Source organism: Nerophis ophidion, linkage group LG04, assembly GCF_033978795.1.
Source record: "Nerophis ophidion isolate RoL-2023_Sa linkage group LG04, RoL_Noph_v1.0, whole genome shotgun sequence".
Classification (NCBI taxonomy): domain Eukaryota; kingdom Metazoa; phylum Chordata; class Actinopteri; order Syngnathiformes; family Syngnathidae; genus Nerophis; species Nerophis ophidion.
This window is the reverse complement of record NC_084614.1, coordinates 11,195,069-11,217,513: the sequence shown is the minus strand read 5'-3', so window position 1 is coordinate 11,217,513 and position 22,445 is coordinate 11,195,069. Positions and strand designations below refer to the sequence as shown.

The window sequence follows — 22,445 nt, the reverse complement described above, 5'->3', positions numbered from 1 at the left end:
CTCAGCAGTCGGCACAAATAAATTTGGCGCTACCTGTTCACCCTAGCTCATAAACAAATTATATTTGCACTGTCTGTGGCGCTAACGTGTCGTTAGAATTCCGTACAGGTAAAGGCATCTTAACTCTGCTTGTTAACACACCTCATGTGCACTTGGTCTGCTAGAGATCGCTTTTGCCAGCTTTATTTAGCGGGTATTCAGATTAGGCCTACAATTTAAGATTATTTTGATGTTTGTTAGATTAGTTATTAGTAGATTATTTTACCAATGAAATAATTATTGCTTATGGTCTGCCCTATCCATTGAGTTTGATGTTGAGTCTGCAACTTGATTTTTACTCAATTAAAAAAAAAAACTATTAAAATAAATTCAATTGCAAACAAATGGTTTTACTCTGGAGGAAACCCAGCACCGCTCATCACCAGACTCCAACAGGAAAGCACATACTGCTTTTCTCAACTGCTTTTCTCAACGAGCACCGGGTGCTGCTTTCAAAATAATAGGTTTTATAATGAAAGTCTCTGTATAAACAAGGATAGTTCCCAAAAGGTAGCACCAAATCTACTCATGGCGGCCCAAATGATTCTATAGCGAGCAGCCACAAATAAATGAACACTGAAAAATAATAAGGTAAAGTCATTTTAATTTGTTCTATTTTGTGTCTGCTTCAGATTAGTGTACGAGTCACCACGATGGATGCAGAACTGGAGTTTGCCATTCAGCCCACAACAACAGGAAAGCAACTGTTTGACCAGGTAGGAAAACTGAATATCATTTGTAATTGTTCCCAAACGGCAAACAAGTAAGTTAGTGGTGCTCTTGGTAATGCAGTGTTAGAGATTGCATGCATTGATTTTTCCTTATGTTTTCAGGTGGTGAAGACCATCGGGCTGAGGGAGGTTTGGTACTTTGGACTCCAGTACCAGGATACCAAGGGTTTGTCTACTTGGCTCAAGCTCAATAAGAAGGTGAGCTCTTCATTGATTTGCCTCAAAGGAAACATCATTAAAATGTCAGTATGCTTTGTTGCTATTTCACCTATAATTGAATTTTCATTTCAGGTCACTGCCCAAGATGTGAGGAAGGAGAGTCCGCTGCTGTTTAAGTTCCGTGCCAAGTTCTTTCCTGAGGATGTGTCCGAGGAGTTAATCCAGGATGCCACCCAGCGGCTGTTCTTCCTGCAGGTGAAGGAGGGAATCCTAAATGATGATATCTACTGCCCCCCAGAGACAGCCGTTCTCTTGGCCTCCTATGCGGTGCAAGCGAAGTATGCAGACTACAACAAGGAAGTCCACACGGCAGGTTATCTGTCTAATGAACATCTGCTCCCTCAGAGGTAACTCCTACCACACAGCACACAAGTCACACCAAGATGTATGTACCAGTTTGTTTATGGTTATCCACTTGTCATCAGAGTACTGGACCAGCACAAACTCAGCAAAGAACAGTGGGAGGAGAGGATTCAAGTGTGGCATGAAGAGCACAAGGGAATGATGAGGTAATCACTGTTCCTCGTTCTTCTCAGCTGATTATAATGATAACTAGAACTATTTGTACTCCACTATGCAAGTACTGTGTGTGCTCTGCATTCTCTCTTTTGCCAGCCCCCTTTAGTAAGAAGCGTTGTCCAAGGCTCCAGAGTTCATAATATAATTTTATTGGTATTTGAAATATAAGTTATGGTGTCATAATACGACTGAATAAATATGTTAACAATACCTTTAAAAATTCTGTATTGATAAATCTTGTCTTTCTTAATGATACCCAATATACCAATACTGACTTCATGTGTGATGTATGCAGCAGCCTCTCCCTCAAACGAATTTCAAGTCATATGTCATGACGTGAATGAACACATTATGCTTCTTTTACTGCAACGCCACTGGATGCATTTCACAATAATATACTTCAATTTGTGAAATAAGTGCCTTATTTATTTGAAATAGTTTTTCTCAACAAAATTGTCTTTAAAAAAAATCATGACCATTATAAGTAACATTATCTCCTACTATCAACAAGGGTCAGTGTATGTTTTGGTTATTGAATTTTTGTTTCATGAAAGGGAAATTAATTTTGATTGACAAAAAATTAAATTAAATTCAAAATAAAGCATTCGGTTTTTTGTGTTGAAAATAACTATATCTAAAATGTGTGTTTGTGTGTGTGTGTATGTATATATATATATATATCTATCTATCTATCCATTTTCTACCGCTTATTCCCTTTGGGGTCGCGGGGGGCGCTGGTGCCGATCTCAGGTACATATATATATATATGAATGTGTGTGTTTGTATATATATATATGTATATATATATATATATATATGCATGCGTGTGTGTATATATCCTGCACTCGTTACCTGTATTAATGGAACTTGTTTGAACTTGTTATCTGTATAAAAGATACCTGTCCACAGCCTCAAACAGTCAGACTCCAAACTCCACTTTGGCCAAGACCAAAGAGTTGTCGAAGGACACCAGGAAAAGAATTGTAGACCTGCACAAGACTGGGAAGAGTGAATGTACAATAGACAAGCAGCTTGGTGTGAAAAAATCAACTTTGGGAGCAATTGTGAGAAAATGGAAGACATACAAGACCACTGATAATCTCCCTCGATCTGGGGCTCCACGCAAGATCTCATCCCGTGGGGTCAAAATGATCATGAGAACGGTGAGCAAAAATCCCAGAACCACACGGAGGGACCTATTGAATGACCTGCAGAGAGCTGGGACCAAAGTAACAAAGGTACCATCAGTAACTTACTACGCCGACAGGGAATCATATCCTGCAGTGCCAGACGTGTCCCCTGCTTAAGCCAGTGCATGTCCGGGCCCGTCTGAAGTTTGCCAGAGAGCACATGGATGATACAGCAGAGGATTGGGAGAATGTCATGTGGTCAGATGAAACCAAAATATAACTTTTTGGTATAAACTCAACTGGTCGTGTTGAATACTGAGTTGCATCCCAAGAACACCATACCTACTGTGAAACATGGGGGTGGAAACATAATGCTTTGGGGCTGTTTTTCTGCTAAGGGGACAGAACGATTGATCCGTGTTAAGGAAAGATTGAATGGGGCCATGTATCGTGATATTTTGAGCCAAAACCTCCTTCTATCAGTCAGAGATTTGAAGATGAAACGTGGCATGACAATGATCCCAAACACGCCGCCCGGGCAACAAAGGAGTGGGTCCGTAAGAAGCATTTGAAAGTCCTGGAGTGGCCTAGCCAGCCTCCAGACCTCAACCCCATAGAAAATCTGTGGAGGGAGTTGAAAGTCTGTGTTGCTCGGCGACAGCCCCAAAATATCAATGCTTTTGAGAAGATCTGCATGGAGGAATGTGCCAAAATACCATCTACTGTGTGTGCAAACCTGGTAAAGACCTATAGTAATCGTTTTAACTCTGTTATTGCCAACAAAGGTTATATTACAAAGTATTGAGTTGAATTTTTGTTATTGACCAAATACTTATTTTCCACCATAATTTACAAATAAATTCTTTAAAATTCCTACAATGTGAATTCCTTGATTTTTTTTTTTTTCACATTCTGTCTCTCACAGTTGAAATGAACCTACAATGAAAATTACAGACCTCTGTCATCATTTTAAGTGGGAGAACTTGCACAATCGGTGGCTGACTAAATACCTTTTTGTCCCACTGTATATTTTTTTCTTTTTTCTTCATAACAAGTATGTAACAAAAATCAAAAATCACCAGTGCAGGCCAGTCCGCGGTCTAATCTCTGAGTAGCAAGTTCCAGTTCCAGTGTCGGAATATTAAAACATCTGTTTTTCGTCTTTTTTTATTTATTTCTACTGACTGGTGATTTTAATTTTTGGTATATAAAATGAAAATTAAACCGATTTAGATGTACTTATTGCTTTTCGACATAAAAAAACAACATTTTGTTTTTGAATTTTATTTTGTATTTCAAAATGAAGTTTAAGTACAAATTATTTTTGTTTTTTAAATTGCCATTTATGAAAATAAATTGGATTACCAAAACATACAATGACCAACAAGTAAGACTGGTCATGAATAAATATCAATTTAGATAAAGCTGACAACCATACTAACAATTTGGATTGATTGATTGATTGATTGATACTTTTATTAGTAGATTGCACAGTACAGTACATATTCCGTACAATTGAACACTAAATGGTAACACCCGAATAACTTTTTCAACTTGTTTAAGTCGGAGTCCACGTTAATCAATTCATGGAGAGCTGCCTATTTTTATGGGACACACACAGTAAATTGCAAATTATGAAACGCAAAGGTTTTTTTCCGTACTGCTGGTCGGGGTTTTGCTTCATAAACACTGCATGTGACTCTGAGTGAGTATTTCTGAAATGTGATATCAGAATCAGCTTTATTGGCCAAGCATGTTTAACACACAATGAATTTGACTTGGTATTAGATTAGAAGTATTGACAGGTGTACCTCCTCCTCACATAACCAGCGCTTTACAGCCATTGCAAACTGCATATTCACAATTTGCAAGGCAAACGGTTTGTTTTCTTAGTTTTACTGTAACTTCATTGGGGAGACTATCAATAAACATAGTTATTTTCTCATCTATAATTTGGCAAACTAAATTCCAACATTCAGGTAGAGCAGAATAATGTGTCAATGAACCAGGGGTGTACAAAGTGCAGCAGGTGTTATGTTGTAGTAATATAAAATAAGCAGCAACAATTAAAAAATAGACCCAAACAATATATTAGAAAAAATGTATGTTTATACGAATGATTAATAACACATATTGTAATATATGTTTAACATTTTACTGCCTTTTTAAAGCAAATATGTGTATCATCACAGATTATGCAAATATTATGCTGACACCCCCGCAGGTTCATTTGCAATCTGTGAGAAACACTGTCTGGTACCTCCTGTTTATGCCAATATTGGATCATTTTAGTCGATATTATCATCTCAAATATTAGACGGTCCCAATGTATCCCAAAACATCTTCCAATTTAAACAATACTGTAGATTTAAATGAATAATTCAATACAAAGGTTCATATGTTGGCTGAATCTTTATTGAAATATGTCATGTTGACATTTCCAATCATGTTGCAGATAAGTGTTTTGGAGGTATTTTAAATAAAATGGTGACCTCTGTACTAAGAACAAAAAAGAACACCAGCTGAATGTTATCCATCTCGTTCCCACATTCCCCAGATGCGACACACACGCGCGCGCACACACTCTTTCAGTGGCATTGTCATAGTCAAAATAAACCAAAGCTGACACTGGCATGAGGGAGGGAACGCCCTGGATAGTTAACCATACTGTCACACTGTGGACACATTTACAAAACATTTTTTTGCTGGCCAGAATTTACCAGCCAGTGTGAACCCTGCATGATGTGATTATTTATCTTTATGAGACCCTCCTTTCATTAAAATACATATAATCAGATCAGTTATAAAACGAAGGTAAGCAAAACTAATGAAGAGGAGAGGACGTAGAAAAGATCATTGGAGCACAGGCAGTGGTTTTGCTGTAACATTTGGATGTCTAAAATAAAATTATTGACATAAAACACATATTTTGTGTTTGCAGAGAGGAATCCATGATGGAGTACCTGAAGATTGCCCAAGACCTGGAGATGTATGGAGTCAATTACTTCAACATTAAGAATAAGAAAGGAACAGAGTTGTGGCTTGGAGTGGATGCTTTGGGACTCAACATTTATGAACAGAATGATAAGTAAGTGAAGACACACACATTCAATGTAGCTTTGACATCTATTTCCCATACTGAAAAGTATATACATGTGTTCAACAGAATGACACCCAAAATTGGGTTTCCTTGGAGTGAAATCAGGAATATTTCCTTCAACGACAAGAAATTTGTCATCAAACCAATTGACAAGAAAGCACCAGTATGTTAAGTTTTTAAATAAAAGGCTTGTTACGTATGAAAGCTGTTACAAATATTAATTTGCATTTACAGGACTTTGTATTTTACGCTCCGAGGCTGCGCATCAACAAGCGCATTTTGTCTCTGTGCATGGGAAATCACGAGCTGTACATGCGCCGCCGTAAACCCGACACCATCGAAGTGCAGCAGATGAAGGCTCAGGCCCGGGAGGAGAAGAATCTCAAGAAGATGGAACGGTAATCATCATCACACACCCACTCTCTGAAAAGACTTTTGACTAAAAACATTATATCATTAAGGTGTGACATGCAGTCAGTCCTTATTTAGCTGGGATGACCCGCAACATTGCTGCATATTACATCATTTCTATTTAGACACAGAAACCTTGGATGTGATAAATGGTCTAATCTTACTAACCCTAACTTTATAGAGTTGTTGCAGTGTTTCCCATACACATCACCACAAATACATCTAAAATGTGAATGTAACTTATCATTACAACTCTGTACAGTAGATGGCACCATAACTCTGTTTTTAAGCACCTCACACACACACCTGGTCTGCCAGAGATTAAGAAGACAAAGGACTCGTAATATAGTTGCTATGTTGAATACGCATTCAGACACCTAGATTGTTTTGTAGTTGTTTTTCTTTGTTTCTTCCATCGAACAAAGAGCACCGTCTACCGAGTCAAATTTCTCTTGTGTTAAACATATTTGGTCAACAGATCTTGTTCTAATTCAATAAAGCGACTCGCGACAAATCTAGCAACTTTTTCTGGTATTAACAGACACTTTCAGAGCGTGTGAGGCTATTCTCGACGAGCAGGGTTTAATGTGCACATTAAATTATTGAACACTTTATTTCCCATTAGTTTGAATCAATACCAAACATCAAATTAAATTCAAGTTAATAGTAATGAATAAAGTGTGAACATTTTTTGCAATGGGATTGGCAGGTCCTCTAAACAAAATTCTGCTTAGGGTCCAATTTAGCCATGGAAAGTGCATGTAAAAGCACAGGGCGGTTTTGCCTTGCTTGTGAAATACATCAACACAAAAAGAAGCGACAGAAAAAAAGTTAGTATTTCTGAACACATTTTTTTTGCTTTACATGTTTTTTTTTTTGGTCATTAGATATCCAGAAAAATATCATGCTTTGTTGGCGGTTATGCAAATCTGTGGCGCAACCCCCTGCCACAAATAGATTGCAGTTCTGTTGGAAACCCTAGTATTGTTATGTGATGACTGCGTTGTCATCACATTAAGATAGTCGCACTAATCATCCATCCATCCATCCATCATCTTCCGCTTATCCGAGGTCGGGTCGCGGGGGCAGCAGCCTAAGCAGGGAAGCCCAGACTTCCCTATCTCCAGCCACTTCGTCTAGCTCTTCCCGGGGGATCCCGAGGCGTTCCCAGGCCAGCCGGGAGACATAGTCTTCCCAACGTGTCCTGGGTCTTCCCCGTGGCCTCCTACCAGCTGGACGTGCCCTAAACACCTCCCTAGGGAGGCGTTCGGGTGGCATCCTGACCAGATGCCCGAACCACCTCATCTGGCTCCTCTCGATGTGAAGGAGCAGCGGCTTTACTTTGAGTTCCTCCCGGATGGCAGAGCTTCTCACCCTATCTCTAAGGGAGAGCCCCGCCACCCGGCGGAGGAAACTCATTTCGGCCGCTTGTACCCGTGATCTTATCCTTTCGGTCATGACCCAAAGCTCATGACCATAGGTGAGGATGGGAACGTAGATCGACCGGTAAATTGAGAGCTTTGCCTTCCGGCTCAGCTCCTTCTTCACCACAACGGATCGATACAACGTCCGCATTACTGAAGACGCCGCACCGATCCGCCTGTCGATCTCACGATCCACTCTTCCCCCACTCGTGAACAAGACTCCTAGGTACTTGAACTCCTCCACTTGGGGCAGGGTCTCCTCCCCAACCCGGAGATGGCACTCCACCCTTTTCCGGGCGAGAACCATGGACTCGGACTTGGAGGTGCTGATTCTCATTCCGGTCGCTTCACACTCGGCTGCGAACCGATCCAGTGAGAGCTGAAGATCCCGGTCAGATGAAGCCATCAGGACTACATCATCTGCAAAAAGCAGAGACCTAATCCCGTGGCCACCAAACCGGATCCCCTCAACGCCTTGGCTGCGCCTAGAAATTCTGTCCATAAAAGTTATGAACAGAATCGGTGACAAAGGACAGCCTTGGCGGAGTCCAACCCTCACTGGAAATGTGTCCGACTTACTGCCAGCAATGCGGACCAAGCTCTGACACTGATCGTACAGGGAGCGGACTGCCACAATAAGACAGTCCGGTACCCCATACTCTCTGAGCACTCCCCACAGGACTCCCCGAGGGACACGGTCGAATGCCTTCTCCAAGTCCACAAAGCACATGTAGACTGGTTGGGCAAACTCCCATGCACCCTCAAGAACCCTGCCGAGAGTATAGAGCTGGTCCACAGTTCCACGACCAGGACGAAAACCACACTGTTCCTCCTGAATCCGAGGTTCGACTATCCGGCGAAGCCTCCTCTCCAGTACACCTGAATAAACCTTACCGGGAAGGCTGAGGAGTGTGATCCCACGATAGTTGGAACACACCCTCCGGTCCCCCTTCTTAAAGAGAGGGACCACCACCCCGGGCTGCCAATCCAGAGGTACCGCCCCCGATGTCCACGCGATGCTGCAGAGTCTTGTCAACCAAGACAGCCCCACAGCATCCAGAGCCTTAAGGAACTCCGGGCGGATCTCATCCACCCCCGGGGCCTTGCCGCCGAGGAGCTTTTTAACTACCTCAGCGACCTCAGCCCCAGAAATAGGAGAGTCCACTGCAGCTTCCCCAGGCACCGCTTCCTCAAAGGAAGACGTGTTGGTGGGATTGAGGAGGTCTTCGAAGTATTCCCTCCACCGATCCACAACATCCACAGTCGAAGTCAGCAGAACACCATCCGCACCATACACGGTGTTGATAGTGCACTGCTTCCCCTTCCTGAGGCGGCGTATGGTGGTCCAGAATCGCTTCGAAGCCGTCCGGAAGTCGTTTTCCATGGCTTCCCCGAACTCTTCCCATGTCCGAGTTTTTGCCTCCGCGACCGCTAAAGCTGCACACCGCTTGGCCCGTCGGTACCTGTCCACTGCCTCCGGAGTCCTATGAGCCAAAAGAACCCGATAGGACTCCTTCAGCTTGACGGCATCCCTCACTGCTGGTGTCCACCAACGGGTTCTGGGATTACCGCCACGACAGGCACCAACAACCTTGCGGCCACAGCTCCAATCAGCCGCCTCGACAATAGAGGTTCGGAACATGGTCCACTCGGACTCAATGTCCCGCACCTCCCTCGTGACATGTTCAAAGTTCTCCCGGAGGTGTGAATTGAAACTCTCTCTGACAGGAGCCTCTGCCAGACGTTCCCAGCAGACCCTCACAATGCGTTTGGGCCTGCTAGGTCTGTCCGGCATCCTCCCCCACCATCGCAGCCAACTCACCACCAGGTGGTGATCGGTAGAAAGCTCCGCCCCTCTCTTCACCCGAGTGTCCAAAACATGAGGCCGCAAATCCGATGACACAACTACAAAGTCGATCAAGGAACTGCGGCCTAGGGTGTCCTGGTGCCAAGTGCACATATGGACACCCTTATGTTTGAACATGGTGTTTGTTATGGACAAACTGTGACGAGCACAAAAGTCCACTAATCAGTGGTGTAAAAATATGTTATCTCTTTGCGATAGGGCTCTGTTGGACAATGAAAAGAGGAAAAGGGAAACTGCAGAAAAGGAAAAGGAGAAGATCGAAAAGGAAAAAGAAGAATTAATGAACCGGTTAAGGCAGATTGAGGAGCAGACTAAACGGGCCCAACAAGGTGTGTGGTCTGTATGTTGGAGAACATTGTTCTGCTGCAGCAAGGCTTACTTTGAATCGCTTTGTGCGCAGAGCTGGAGGAGCAAACAATGAGAGCTCTCGAGTTGGAGCAGGAGAGAAAGCGAGCTCAGGTGGAGGCTGAGCGCTTGGAGGCTGATCTGAAGGGTGCAGAAGACGCCAAGATGGCGCTCCTGCAGCAGTCAGAGAACCAGATGAAGAACCAAGAGCACCTGGTCAGTTATAGAAGTGCAGGAATTATTGTTTTGCTGCTTTAAATGAAAAAAAAAAAACTTCGAATGGATTTGTGTTTTTAGGCCACTGAGTTAGCTGAGCTGACATCTAAGATTTCCCTTCTGGAGGATTCCAAGAAGAAGAAGGAAGAGGAGGCAGTGCTCTGGCAACAAAAGGTGTGCTTTTTTCAATTCATCGTATTTTACAGACCATAGAGTGCACCGGATTATAAGGCGCACTGCTGATGACTGGGTTCGGTCTATTCAGGTCTATTTTCATACGAGAGGCGTAACCGATTTTAAGGCCCATTAAAGGGGTCATGTTATGATTTTTTTTATAAATTTAAAACATTTCCTTGTTGTCTACATAACATGTAATGGTGATTCTTTGGTCAAAATGTTGCATAGATTATGTTTTACAGACCATCCTCAAGTCGCTTTTTGACATTCGCTTCAGGATGCGCAGTTTTGTGGGCGGTCATTATTTACGTGGCTCACCTTCGGCAGCGTCTTCTCCCCGTCATCTTTGTTGTGGTGGTGTAGCATGCAAGGACGGGAGTTGAAGAAGTGTCAAAAGATGGAGCTCACTGTTTTAATGATATTCAGACTTTACTTATATAAACAATGGAGCAGTAGCTCCTCATCCGTGGCTCTTAAGTTGAATAACAAAGTGTGTCCTGTGAAAAACCATCTGACCGGAACTCTCTAATAAATAAAGTTCCGTGGGTGAATTACGTAAACTCACTACAGTGTTAGTTTTTAGCGCTTTCATAGCGAGTCTACTGACAGATATAAGTTAGAACTTTAAGCTACTTTATATTACAAATGGCAACAGCAGAGGATAAATTCCCCATAACAAGAAGATAGAGAAAAATCGCCATAAATGATTCCTGAGCGCGGCAACGCTGCTGCCCACTGCTCCCCTCACTTCCCAGGGTGTGATCAAGAGGATGGGTTAAATGCAGAGGACAAATTTCACCACACCTAGTGTGTGTGTGACAATCATTGGTACTTTAACTTTAACTTTTAAAAAGAAGAAACTTATCAACTACGTTGTCGCCACAAACTACAATGACGGACGCGAGCAAATTTTCAGCACTTATGCAAATTCCAGACAAACATCAGCAAGTACCAAGAAGTAAGAATAGTTGGTTTTGCATAATTTTGCAAAACAAAAAGCCAGATAATATGTCTGCTAATGGGTGCCATTTTGTGATCCTTATACTCACACCAAAAATAATACTCTTATATCTGACTATGGTGGCCGTAATGCACCGACAATCCATCAAGCGGTGTGGCTTCAAAGTTGTACTAAAACATTTTTGACGGATTTATGAGTGCTGTGTGTAATGTTCTATATTCTCAATTGAACATATAAAGTTTTGGTCTTGCGTCATAGTGCAGTCTGTACATATCTCTTATATGTGACTGCCATCTACTGGTCACTTGTATCATTACACTTTGTACCAAATAAAATTGCTCCAAGGTTGGTAAGCACAACGAGAATTATTCCGTACATTAAGCGCCCCGGGTTATAAGGCGCACTATCGATATTTTTGAAAAATTAAAGGATTTTAAGTGCACCTTATAGTCCGAAAAATACGGTATGCCGAAATGGCAGATTTAAAATGCATTTAATAATTTAGCTGTTACAGTAATTAGCTTTGTAACCAATAACACTCAACTTTGCTTAGATAGTTTAGCCTATATCTGGTTTAGTTTTAGCAACTTGAATGCAATTTACTAGGATCTAAATACCTCGCACTATAGAGCGTGTGCAGTTTATAAGATTGTGTTTACTATTAGTAGGCCTTTTTGCGTGTGATCTACTAAGACTGCGTGTGCCATTGAAAAGTGGCACACACTGCCCTTTTTAAATGAGAATTTTGCGTGTAGCTGTGTACTTTACAGGACATCATCACAGAGACACTCTCATTTGCTGCCATTCATGTTTGCTATGTTTTCAAACAAGTAGGAGACATCTACCACTTTTTACAGGCATTTTAGAAGCAATCGCGCAGTGCACTTTTTGTTTATTTATTTTTTTCTTTAGCCGCTCATGCCAAAAAATTGATATTTCAACAAGTTTTTATTATATAGGACAGTGATTCTCGACCTTTTTTCAGTGATGTGCCCCTGTGAACATTTTTTTTAATTCAAGTACCCCCTAATCAGAGCAAAGCATTTTTGGTTGAAAAAAAAAAGATAAAGAAGTAAAATACAGCACTAAGTCATCAGTTTCTGATTTATTAAATTGTATAACAGTGCAAAATATTGCTCATTCGTAGTGGTCTTTCTTGAACTATTTGGATAAAATTATATAAAAATAACTAAAAACTTGTTGAAAAAATAAACATTTGAGTCAATTATAAATAAAAATTTCTGAACAGAAGTAATCATCAACTTAAAGTGCCCTCTTTGAGGATTGTAATAGAGATCCATCTGGATTCATGAACTTAATTCTAAACATTTCTTCACAAAAAAAGGAATCTTTAACATCAATATTTATGGAACATGTCCACAAATAACCTAGCTGAAGAAATTGCATTGCTGCATTTCTTTTCACAGTTTATGAACTTACATTCATTTTTTGTTGAAGTATTATTCAATAAATATATTTAAATAGGATTTTTGAATTGTTGCTATTTTTAGAATATTTAAAAAAAATCTCACGTAGCCCTTGGCATACCTTTAAGTACCCCCAGGGGTACGCGTACCCCCATTTGAGAACCACTGATATAGGATATATGTTAGTAAGATTATATGTAAAAAAAACAATTCTTACAAAAGAATATTAAATCGCACCAAAATGCAAAAAAAACATTTTTTTTTTTATCAGCCCCTGAAGTCATCCAGCAGCTATGAAATTAATAGGATGTTATACGTTTCTGAGTTCATCGTGAGTCTTTGCAGCGCGAGCATTCCTTTTTCACAGCCGCGTGTAGAACTGTCAGTTTGCACGTCCTTTTCAGACACAAAATAGTGCTCCCAAAACAGTGCTGAGTGTTGATGAATCACATTGTGTGTGCTGTTTAACGTATCTGAATTTTCTCCTCCCAGTATTGTGGTCATTTTGATAATCAGCATATGTTATGCATATTAATGAGTAAGAAAAATGACGCAAAATGGACTGCACGCCTAATTCTGCCACTTTGTACACATTTAGTTGATCAGCTTTGCGTGTGCTAACAAGTTTTGCACGTGTTTTGGTACATGCACACTTTTAATAAATCTGGCCCATACTATGTCTTATCGTCTTTTTAAAGGCAGTCCTGCCAGAGCTATGTCATTAGAATGGCTGAACACCTTTTTAACGTGACCAAAATACAGACATAAATACAGTACATTAGTTATAGTTTATAGAGCCCGCCTTTTAGCCCTGATTGATTGACCAAGTGATTATTTTTTCCTTCCCGCAGGCCACCGAGGTGCAGGAGGACTTGGAGAAAACCAAAGAGGAGCTCAAAAACAAAGTGACGGCGGTCCATGTTCAGGAGCCCATCAACACTGAGAATGAACATGATGAGAACGACGAAAGCAGTGCAGAGGCCAGTGCCGAATTCACATCTGCGGCCGCGTACATGGATCGCAGCGAGGAAGAGCGCATGACAGAGGCGGAGAAGAATGAGCGTTTGCAGAAACATCTACTCGTAAGTCGGACATCTTGTATTTTAGTACACAGTTAACATTGTTTGATAAAGCATCCAGTAGAATCAAGCTAGATAACTTATTTTACACACATTATAAACTAGGAACACTTGCAAAAGTACTACTATACGGCCACACGATGGCAGCAAAAAGCCATGAAATTATCTCTTAGAGACAGAGGTGATCATGTTCTACTTATTATCAATTCTTGCAGTCAGTACAGAGTTGTGCATCATGTAAGTCAGGGGTGTCCACACTTTTTCCACTGAGGGCCGCACACTGAAAAATCAAAGCACGTGGGGGCCATCTTGATATTTTTTCACTTTCAAAACCAATACAATATACTTTTGGGGGGGGGCGGGGGGGCTCCCTCAAGTTAGGTCCTAGGGACCCAGAAGGGTTTCACTCTTAAAAAAGGTTCAAAATAAGTCAGATTATTTTTTTCATAAAACCCTTGAATCTCTAATTTTACTTCATTATTTTTATTACATTTTACGAGCTTTTTGTCGAAACCCTATTTTTTGGGTCAAAAAAACTAAATATACAATATTTTGATTTTCAAAGTGGATGTGAAGTAATTGGATCCCTAAATTGGGCAATAATTCATAGAAAAAATGATTTGAATGTATTATTATTTTTATTATTTTGTATTATTGAAGACAGTTATTAAATTCCACTAAAATTCTTGGGGATCCAAAAGTGCCCCACTCATTAAAAGGTCATGCTTTTGACATTTTTTTTTTTTTTCATTTAACACTTAAATCTCTATGATATATATATATATAAATGATAAATGGGTTGTACTTGTATAGCGCTTTTCTACCTTCAAGGTACTCAAAGCGCTTTGACACTACTTCCACATTTACCCATTCACACACATATTCACACACTGATGGAGGGAGCTGCCATGCAAGGCGCCAACCAGCACCCATCAGGAGCAAGGGTGAAGTGTCTTGCTCAGGACACAACGGACGTGACGAGGTTGGTACTAGGTGGGATTTGAACCAGGGGCCCTCGGGTTGCGCACGGCCACTCTTCCACTGCGCCACGCCGTCCCAATATATATATATATATATATATATACATTATATAAAGATTGTAAATATTTTAATATATTATAACAATCAATAGAATAAATAGTATAATTAATATTAGTATATAATTAGAATGTATTTTTTTTAAAATAATTTTCATATTTTTCAAGGTTTTATGTTTGTTGTATCTATGTCCTTTTTGTCCTTAAATTAATCAATACCTTATAGCAACATTGATTTTTATTCACTCTTATTTTTTGAGAAATTATGAAAAAAATTGTGTTATTAGAGTCAACAATGCAACTTTTTCTTGTTGCATTTCACCTGTTTGCTCTTATTCAACTTTTTAATGTTAAAAAAAATGTTTTAGTATTTTTAGAATGATGTGTTGCGGGGCAGTAAAACATTAGCTGCGGGCTGCAAATGGCCCCCGGACCACACTTTGGACACCCCTGATGTAAGTGTATATGCTTGCTCCACTGAACTACAAACGTGTAGCTGTGGTGCAGGGGTTTACTAGGGCTGTCTGCAAATACTCCAATTGTGGACGATTAGGAGGGTGATATACAACAAGAACAGAACACCATACATTATGTTATCATTAGTGGTTTAATAGAACATATATATATATTCTGATGTCTATATTTTTCACAATTACTGTATTTACTACAGAGCGCACCGGTATTAAAGGCCGAATTTGAGAAGAAAAATGTTTTTTGTACTATTAGCCGCACCAGATTACAAGCCGCAGATATATACCGGTACGAAATATTTTACAAATGTTTACTTACTTACTTAATTGTTTTCCAAAAGGTGCCTGTCACACTGCAGTAAAACAACTGATCAAACAAAACAGAAGTCAGCGTCATGGACAAACTAGCTGCGGAAGCTTGTTTTCCAATAAGTTAATTAGAATCAATGATTACACGGTGACATCTTGGTGAATTTACAAAGCTGAAGCAATACAAAAATAATGCCATTGTTAATAATACCAACACAGATACTTGTAAACATGTTAGCACATTTGCCAATGCTAACAACGCTAGCTTGATTACATTACGATAGCCTGTACAAATATGCATGAAAACACTCTCACAGACATCACACGTGTTGGTTTGGCAAGTATGAATTGTTTGTTATTTTATAAAAATGACAAACGGCAAACAGAAACGCTTTGGATGGTTTTACATCCAGTTCAAGGCATGAAACCTGCACCACCTGCAGTGACCAAAATCGTCCAAAAAAAATGGCGCCTTAGCAAAAAAAATAACACACTTTTTCTGTGTCTCTGTCGGTGTTATATGAAAACTATTTGTTGAATACAAAAGGTAGTGGCAGTTAGAAAAGAACAAAATAATAAATTAGCTGCACCGTTTTATAAGCCGTAGGCAAAGCATGGGGAAAAAGTAGAGGATTATAGTCCAGTAAATACAGTACTAATGATAGTGAATAAAAATTGCTTGTCAGTCAAGGAAGCATACACAAAAACAGTCCCAGAGAAGCAACCAATGATTCGCAATCAATCATAACTAACTAACTAGTAGCCAAACTTTGCCAAATCCCTATCATTAGCTAACAACACACAAACCTAATGCATGTGTGTATACGGACCTAGATTACGTAATTTATTGCCACTCTTTCTTGGAACTCATGCACGCCTGCATTTGCACAGCATGAGTCCAAGGAAAGCGGAAATGTAATTACCATTAAAGGACTTTTTTGACAATCATTCTAAATAACACTATGTTTTTTTATTCTTTATGCATCCGTCCCACAATTGATAAGATGTTTGATTTATTGAGTCATGGAGGTCTTTTTTTTCTGGTTAACTGAAAGCACTTCCAGCACTTGGATTTTTTTTTTAACATCTTCACATGACCAGTCAGTACACAGCACTACATAGTGCTGGGCGATATGGCTGAAAACTGTATATGAAACTGATACAAGTTTTTTATATTGGTTGATATCGATAAATATTTATATTTTTTATGATCTGTGGAAAATATGGAGCAGGACAAAAATATATTAGATATTAAATATAATTTTCCTCTGATTATAATCTCCTCAGGGCAGAAAGGAAAGGTAATGTCAACACAATTATGGAAAACAAATAAAGTAAACAAAATTATTTAATCGCAATAAACACTTAACAATAAAATTAAAATTAAGGTGCAAAAACTAATATTTTTTTTAAGTTTATTAAAGTGTAACAAAATATTGCGTGTGAAAATGTAAACATAAGGAAACCTGAGAAAAACAATTTTTTGCAGGTTTACTGCCAGGAAGTTATGTGGTCTGTGTAACATTTAATTTGGTCTGTTGTTATTATTTATTATGTAAATTAATTTATGTTTTGCAGTAATTAATATTTAGATATAATTGGACCAAATTATAATTTTATTTATATTTTATTTATTTTATTGCTACAGTCTGCACTTAAGTTCCTACCTATTGTTAAATCTGAATAGGGAATAGACGAGGGTTAAAAAAAAAGATGAGCCCTAATGTCGAGGTGACTTTTCCTGTTTTATCTACAATTTCTTTGCTCTCTGCAGCACTCACTTTTATTTTGTCCTCTCACTCCGTGCAGAGAATCAACAGCGAGACAGCAAGATAGCGCAACCAAATGTGATAGTTGATACTGTTGCACAATTGGCTATTCAGCTTGTACCTCCCATTACTGACTTATATGGTTTTATCGGCCCAGCTGTGGTACGATATACTGTATGATCCCAATGTGTTTATTTATCTTTAAAACACCAACACAGATTCCACTAATTGTCTACTATGGGTAGGATTCTAAATATTTTACTCATTAAAAATGTGTGCTTTTACAAAAGGAAGTGGAACACTTTGGGGAAAATGGTGCACACACCAAAATCCTAATAAATGTTATAAATTGTTGGAATTCTGGAGACATGGATGAAGCGGTCTGGCTAAGACCTTCACACAGTACTGGACTTCTTCAAATGTGTGCCTTTCTTTGGCTGTAATTCCAGGCTTTGAGCTCAGAGCTGGCCAACGCTCGGGACGAGACCAAGAAGACGGTCAACGACATGATCCACGCCGAGAACATGCGAGCGGGGCGAGACAAGTACAAGACCCTCAGACAGATCCGGTCAGGGAACACCAAGCAGCGCATTGATGAGTTTGAATGTATGTGATGTGTGGTCGTCGTCAGGCTCAGTCCACCAGACTGCAGCTGTGCATCACTCAAGCGCTTTGTCTCCTACAAATTCAATCAGCTCCAAATCAGCACAATGTACAAATATGGAAGGAAATTGCTCTTTTTTTAAAACTCTGCAAGTCACTGGTGGATAAGGGACATACTGTATTTTATAAGTGCATTCGTCACGAGGGAGGTTTTGTAGCTTATCTATAATAAAAACAACTATTTGTCATGTTGTATCTCAAAAATAAAGAGCTGAAGGCCCAGCCTAACTCTGTGCCTGTTACACAAACATTTCTGTTGTGCATGTGCAAACTACATTTTTCAGATTTTTTTTAATAAATGAAATCATACAAATTAGAACGCTAAAATCTCAATAAACCTAAAGAGCTCTTTTATGCATCAGACCTAACATCGTACATTTAAAGCTCAGAGTTTAGTTGTTATTCAAATAGTTTTGTTATTGCCAATGAATGCACTGTAGATCTTTTCAATGCAGCGTCCTGCATACAGTATGTCTTCTGTAAAGTGGAATAAAAGAACAATCTGACCTTACCTAAAATGCCTTTTTGCATATAATCATTTTCTTTAACATGCACTGGAACATAGCAATTTGCAATATTAACCAAAACAATAACCAGGAGCTCCAAATCATGCATTTTTTTCCTAATATACTGTATGTATTTAATGAATAACTTTTGTATTTTTGTGATTTGGATTTTTTTCTGATGTGATAGAATCATATACGGTGTCATTATAAAAGAAGATTGAAAAAGAAAACACCGCTGAGGATATTTTTGTATGACAGAAAATCATCAATACTGAAGAAAGTATTAGTTGTAAAGTAATGAGGCTAGTTGAAGGAACAAGCAACACCCTGAGCACCAATAAAAATAAATTTTACTTCACAACTTCAACCGTGAATCTGCAAATTAATGTCATGTGCCAAAATGGAGGGTTTTGCTTGTTCATACGTTTTTAGACAATCTTTGAGAGATGTATTTACATTATTTTGCAAGGTCAAAATAAAAGTATTATAGCAGTAGGTGTTTCTATTTACTCTATTTTCATGCGTCCAGCTTGTTACACAGACATAGTATTTTTTGGTCCGTTCTTCCTCAAAGTACCAAGAATACACTTTGCTCTTTTGGATACATTTTGACAATAACTTATTTAAATGATGCTGTACTTAATATTGGAGATGAACAAGCATATTACCATGTACGTCTGTAGCTCTTATGTGAAAGAGGTGGACTCCGTGATGTTTGAAATATGAAGGATTATGAATAACTACCGGTTAGCGTGTATTGCCAAAGTTGCTCATCAGAACCTTTTTGCTTCCTTTTCACCAGTGAATAAAAAAACACAAAAAGTGCTTTATTTCTTGGATATCGCCCATTTTGTTTTTGAATGTATTTTTAATTTGTAATTTTAAGAGGGGATGACTCAAATATTTTTTTTTATTGAGGGCCACATCGTGTTTATGGCCGCCCTCAGAGGGCCAACTAACGGTGAGTTTACATGAATTTTATCAACATAAAAGCCTCATTACCCAATTGCCTATGCATTACATTATACTCTTTTTAACAGATTAAGGATAAGTTGTTTTGAAATCATAAATCAAGGTGACAATCAGATGTTTAATATGTTGTTGCATGATCAAATGGTATTAAAGTAAAAATAAGAAAATGCATGCAGTACATTGTTTCTGTCAAAATAAGAAAAAAATACTTTGCCAGAAATGTGTTTTGTTAACTTATATTATTTACAGGCTTATTTAAAGGTAACTACACAAGAATATAATGTTGCATATATTTATTTTTAATAAAACTAACTAGATGCGTGCATGGCAATTTCTCAGTGAATTAAAATTTAAGAAATCATAGTATAAAGACATGTAATTTGATAAAGGATTACATTAGAAATGATAGTTTTAAGAAGAAAAGCTAAAGTTTTTATATATATGATTAGTAATTTATGTTGCATTTACCTGATATCTTAATATTAGCCATTTGCATACATGACACTTTCTCAGTGAAATACACTTTAACTGTGTAATATATATAGAGAGAAAGACAGAGAGAGCATTTTGATATAAAAAAGGAGAGTCAAAGTGTTCATTGATTTATTTTATTATGTTGTAGGTTACTAGATGACCAATGAGCCTTAGCTCTCCCAAGCTGCACACTGACTACTCTAAAGTATAACCAAATCCATGTCTCAATTAGACGATGTTAATAACTATACACTGTTAAGCGTTAACAAAACTTAAGTACTTATTGAATTAATTATTTATGAAGCATATTTCCAACATAAATACTGACTAGTATGCAGTTGGTAAGCACAGTTACAAATGTTTCAGAAATAGTACAGACTGATTTCATCATTATTAAAGCATATTTCCAACATGAATACTCATTAGTATACAGTTTATAAAAACAGTTATACATGTATATGTGTGCATATATAAATATATATTATATATGCAGTATATACATATATATATATATACATACATATATTTATATATATACTGTACATACTGAATTTGGAATTGCTGACTCAGTTTTATAAATATAACTATTACGTATTTTATAGATAAGCCTGTATATTTGAGTAAATCATTCACAACTGTGTTTGTAAACTGACAAATGAATACCCATGTCATAAATATGCTTTTTTAAAATCACGAATTCAATATTCCCCAATGCTGTATTAATGTTGAATAGTGTGTATTTATTATAAAGTTTTACCGTTTTTAAAAAAAACTATTTCCTGCAGTATTAAATCAACAGCGTTTCCAATGGAACTTGTGTATTGGATTGTACACAACATCCATCCATCCATTTTTTACTGCTTGTCCCTTTCGGGATCATGGGGGATACTGGAGCCTATCTCAGCTGCATCCGGGCGGAAGGCGGGGTACACCCTGAACAAGTCACCACCTCACCGCAGGGCCAACACAGATAGACAGACAACATTCACACTCACATTCACACACTAGGGCCCATTTAGTGTTGCCAATCAACCTATTCCCAGGTGCATGTCTTTGGAAGTGGGAGGAAGCCGGAGTACAATCATGTTTTAAAGGAGTGGGGTTAAATAAACTCTACTTCTCCCTACTCCTTGTGGGACATGTTGATGTGTTTCACGGTTAACTTCATGAAGTCTGCAACATGACTACACCTGATCTGAAGCTGCAGTACTGCAATGCGCCACATGATGGCGTATTTCCCTCATGAGCTAAATTAAACGTACAGTTTATAATTATCCACAAAAACATTTTGGTTAAATATGAGATGACATTTATTCAAAACGTATATTTGGTATTATATTTACAACATATATTTGGTATTAAACTATAAATTTAGGGCAGCATGGTTGAGGAGGGGTTAGTGCATCTGCCTCACAATACGAAGGTCCTGAGTTCAATCCCGGGCTCGGGATCTTTCTGTGCGGAGTTTGCATGTTCTCCCCGTGACTGCATTGGTCCCCTCCGGGTACTCCGGCTTCCTCACACCTCCAAAGACATGCACCTGGGGATAGGTTGATTGGCAACACTAAATTGGCCCTAGTGTGTGAATGTGAATGTTGTCTGTCAATCTGCGTTGGCCCTGTGATGAGGTGGCGACTAGTCCAGGGTGTAACCCGCCTTCCGCCCGAGTGCAGCTGATATCGGCAGAAGAGCACACAGTGACCACAAAAGGAATAAGCGGTAGGAAATGGGTGGATGGATGGACTATAAATCTATGCTCACCCGTGCACTTTTCAAAAGAAAAGCATGGCTCATATTTCCTTTGGCACAACAAACGCCACATATTTATTTTCTTTTTGAAGCCAGTTGTCACTGAAAGCCTCCAACTTTGGAGAGCAGGCGACCGACTGAAAAGTGAGCAAATAAGCATTTTCTCAGTTGAATATGAGTCCCCTGGCAGGAAAAGAAAGAGCAGCAGCAAATTGCCGCAGTCACCAGTTCCTGTCAGCAGAGCCCCACAACAGTTTGGTGTTGATGTAGTCCTTCAATAAGAAACTGAACTGTGGCCTCTTTCTTCACTGGGAAATTCAGTTATAATTATTGGGGAACAACTTGATGAAAGTCTCTTTCTCAAGAGCGTCTTCTCACCTCCAACTTCCTCTAAATGTGTGTAAGCGCTCACTCTGGTACTCACGGAAGATTTAGAAGTGTCTACGTTGTTGGGCCTTAATCCCAACTGGACACAAAATAGCGTTTGACGGGACTTTGCCACACACTGCTGTGGGACGGCAAAACATCTTTCAACACAACAGGGTGGGAGGGAATAGTCCTCTAACTTTGTTTACCCACCAATTTCAAAGTGAATTGTCATGAGAACAGAAGAGTTGTAGATTTCATATCAGGATAAGGGATCATTTCAGACACTGTGGTCAGACAACACACTTGATGACCTACAGTTGAGGTTTGCGTGGACCATTTACCTACCCAGGATGGAACATTTATGAATACCCCAAGAAATGAGCTGGACAAACTTTTTATGATCAAGCAAAGTGTCCTGCACCTTGATCTTATTACATATTTAAAAAAGATGAATTCTGGCTTCCTTGAATACCAACATTTAT

At 39.1% G+C, this 22,445-nt stretch overlaps 1 protein-coding gene across 3 annotated transcripts in view; it reads left to right on the top strand.

Moving 5' to 3' along the window:
* The window catches only part of msna (moesin a), a 40,001-nt gene extending 20,763 nt beyond the window's left edge, over nucleotides 1–19,238 (top strand). For 2 of the 3 annotated variants that reach the window (XM_061897032.1, XM_061897033.1), the window contains exons 2-13: nucleotides 672–755; nucleotides 873–968; nucleotides 1,062–1,336; nucleotides 1,415–1,498; nucleotides 5,580–5,726; nucleotides 5,805–5,901; nucleotides 5,973–6,136; nucleotides 9,639–9,769; nucleotides 9,841–10,001; nucleotides 10,083–10,175; nucleotides 13,418–13,648; nucleotides 17,680–19,238. In XM_061897032.1, the coding sequence (XP_061753016.1) occupies nucleotides 672–755; nucleotides 873–968; nucleotides 1,062–1,336; nucleotides 1,415–1,498; nucleotides 5,580–5,726; nucleotides 5,805–5,901; nucleotides 5,973–6,136; nucleotides 9,639–9,769; nucleotides 9,841–10,001; nucleotides 10,083–10,175; nucleotides 13,418–13,648; nucleotides 17,680–17,844 (1,728 nt within the window). In that variant the 3' untranslated portion in view covers nucleotides 17,845–19,238. Of the gene's footprint in view, nucleotides 1–671; nucleotides 756–872; nucleotides 969–1,061; nucleotides 1,337–1,414; nucleotides 1,499–5,579; nucleotides 5,727–5,804; nucleotides 5,902–5,972; nucleotides 6,137–9,638; nucleotides 9,770–9,840; nucleotides 10,002–10,082; nucleotides 10,176–13,417; nucleotides 13,649–17,679 lie in introns of those variants that run through there. The other variant, XM_061897034.1, reaches the window with a different exon arrangement.
* Nucleotides 19,239–22,445: the final 3,207 nt, after the last annotated feature.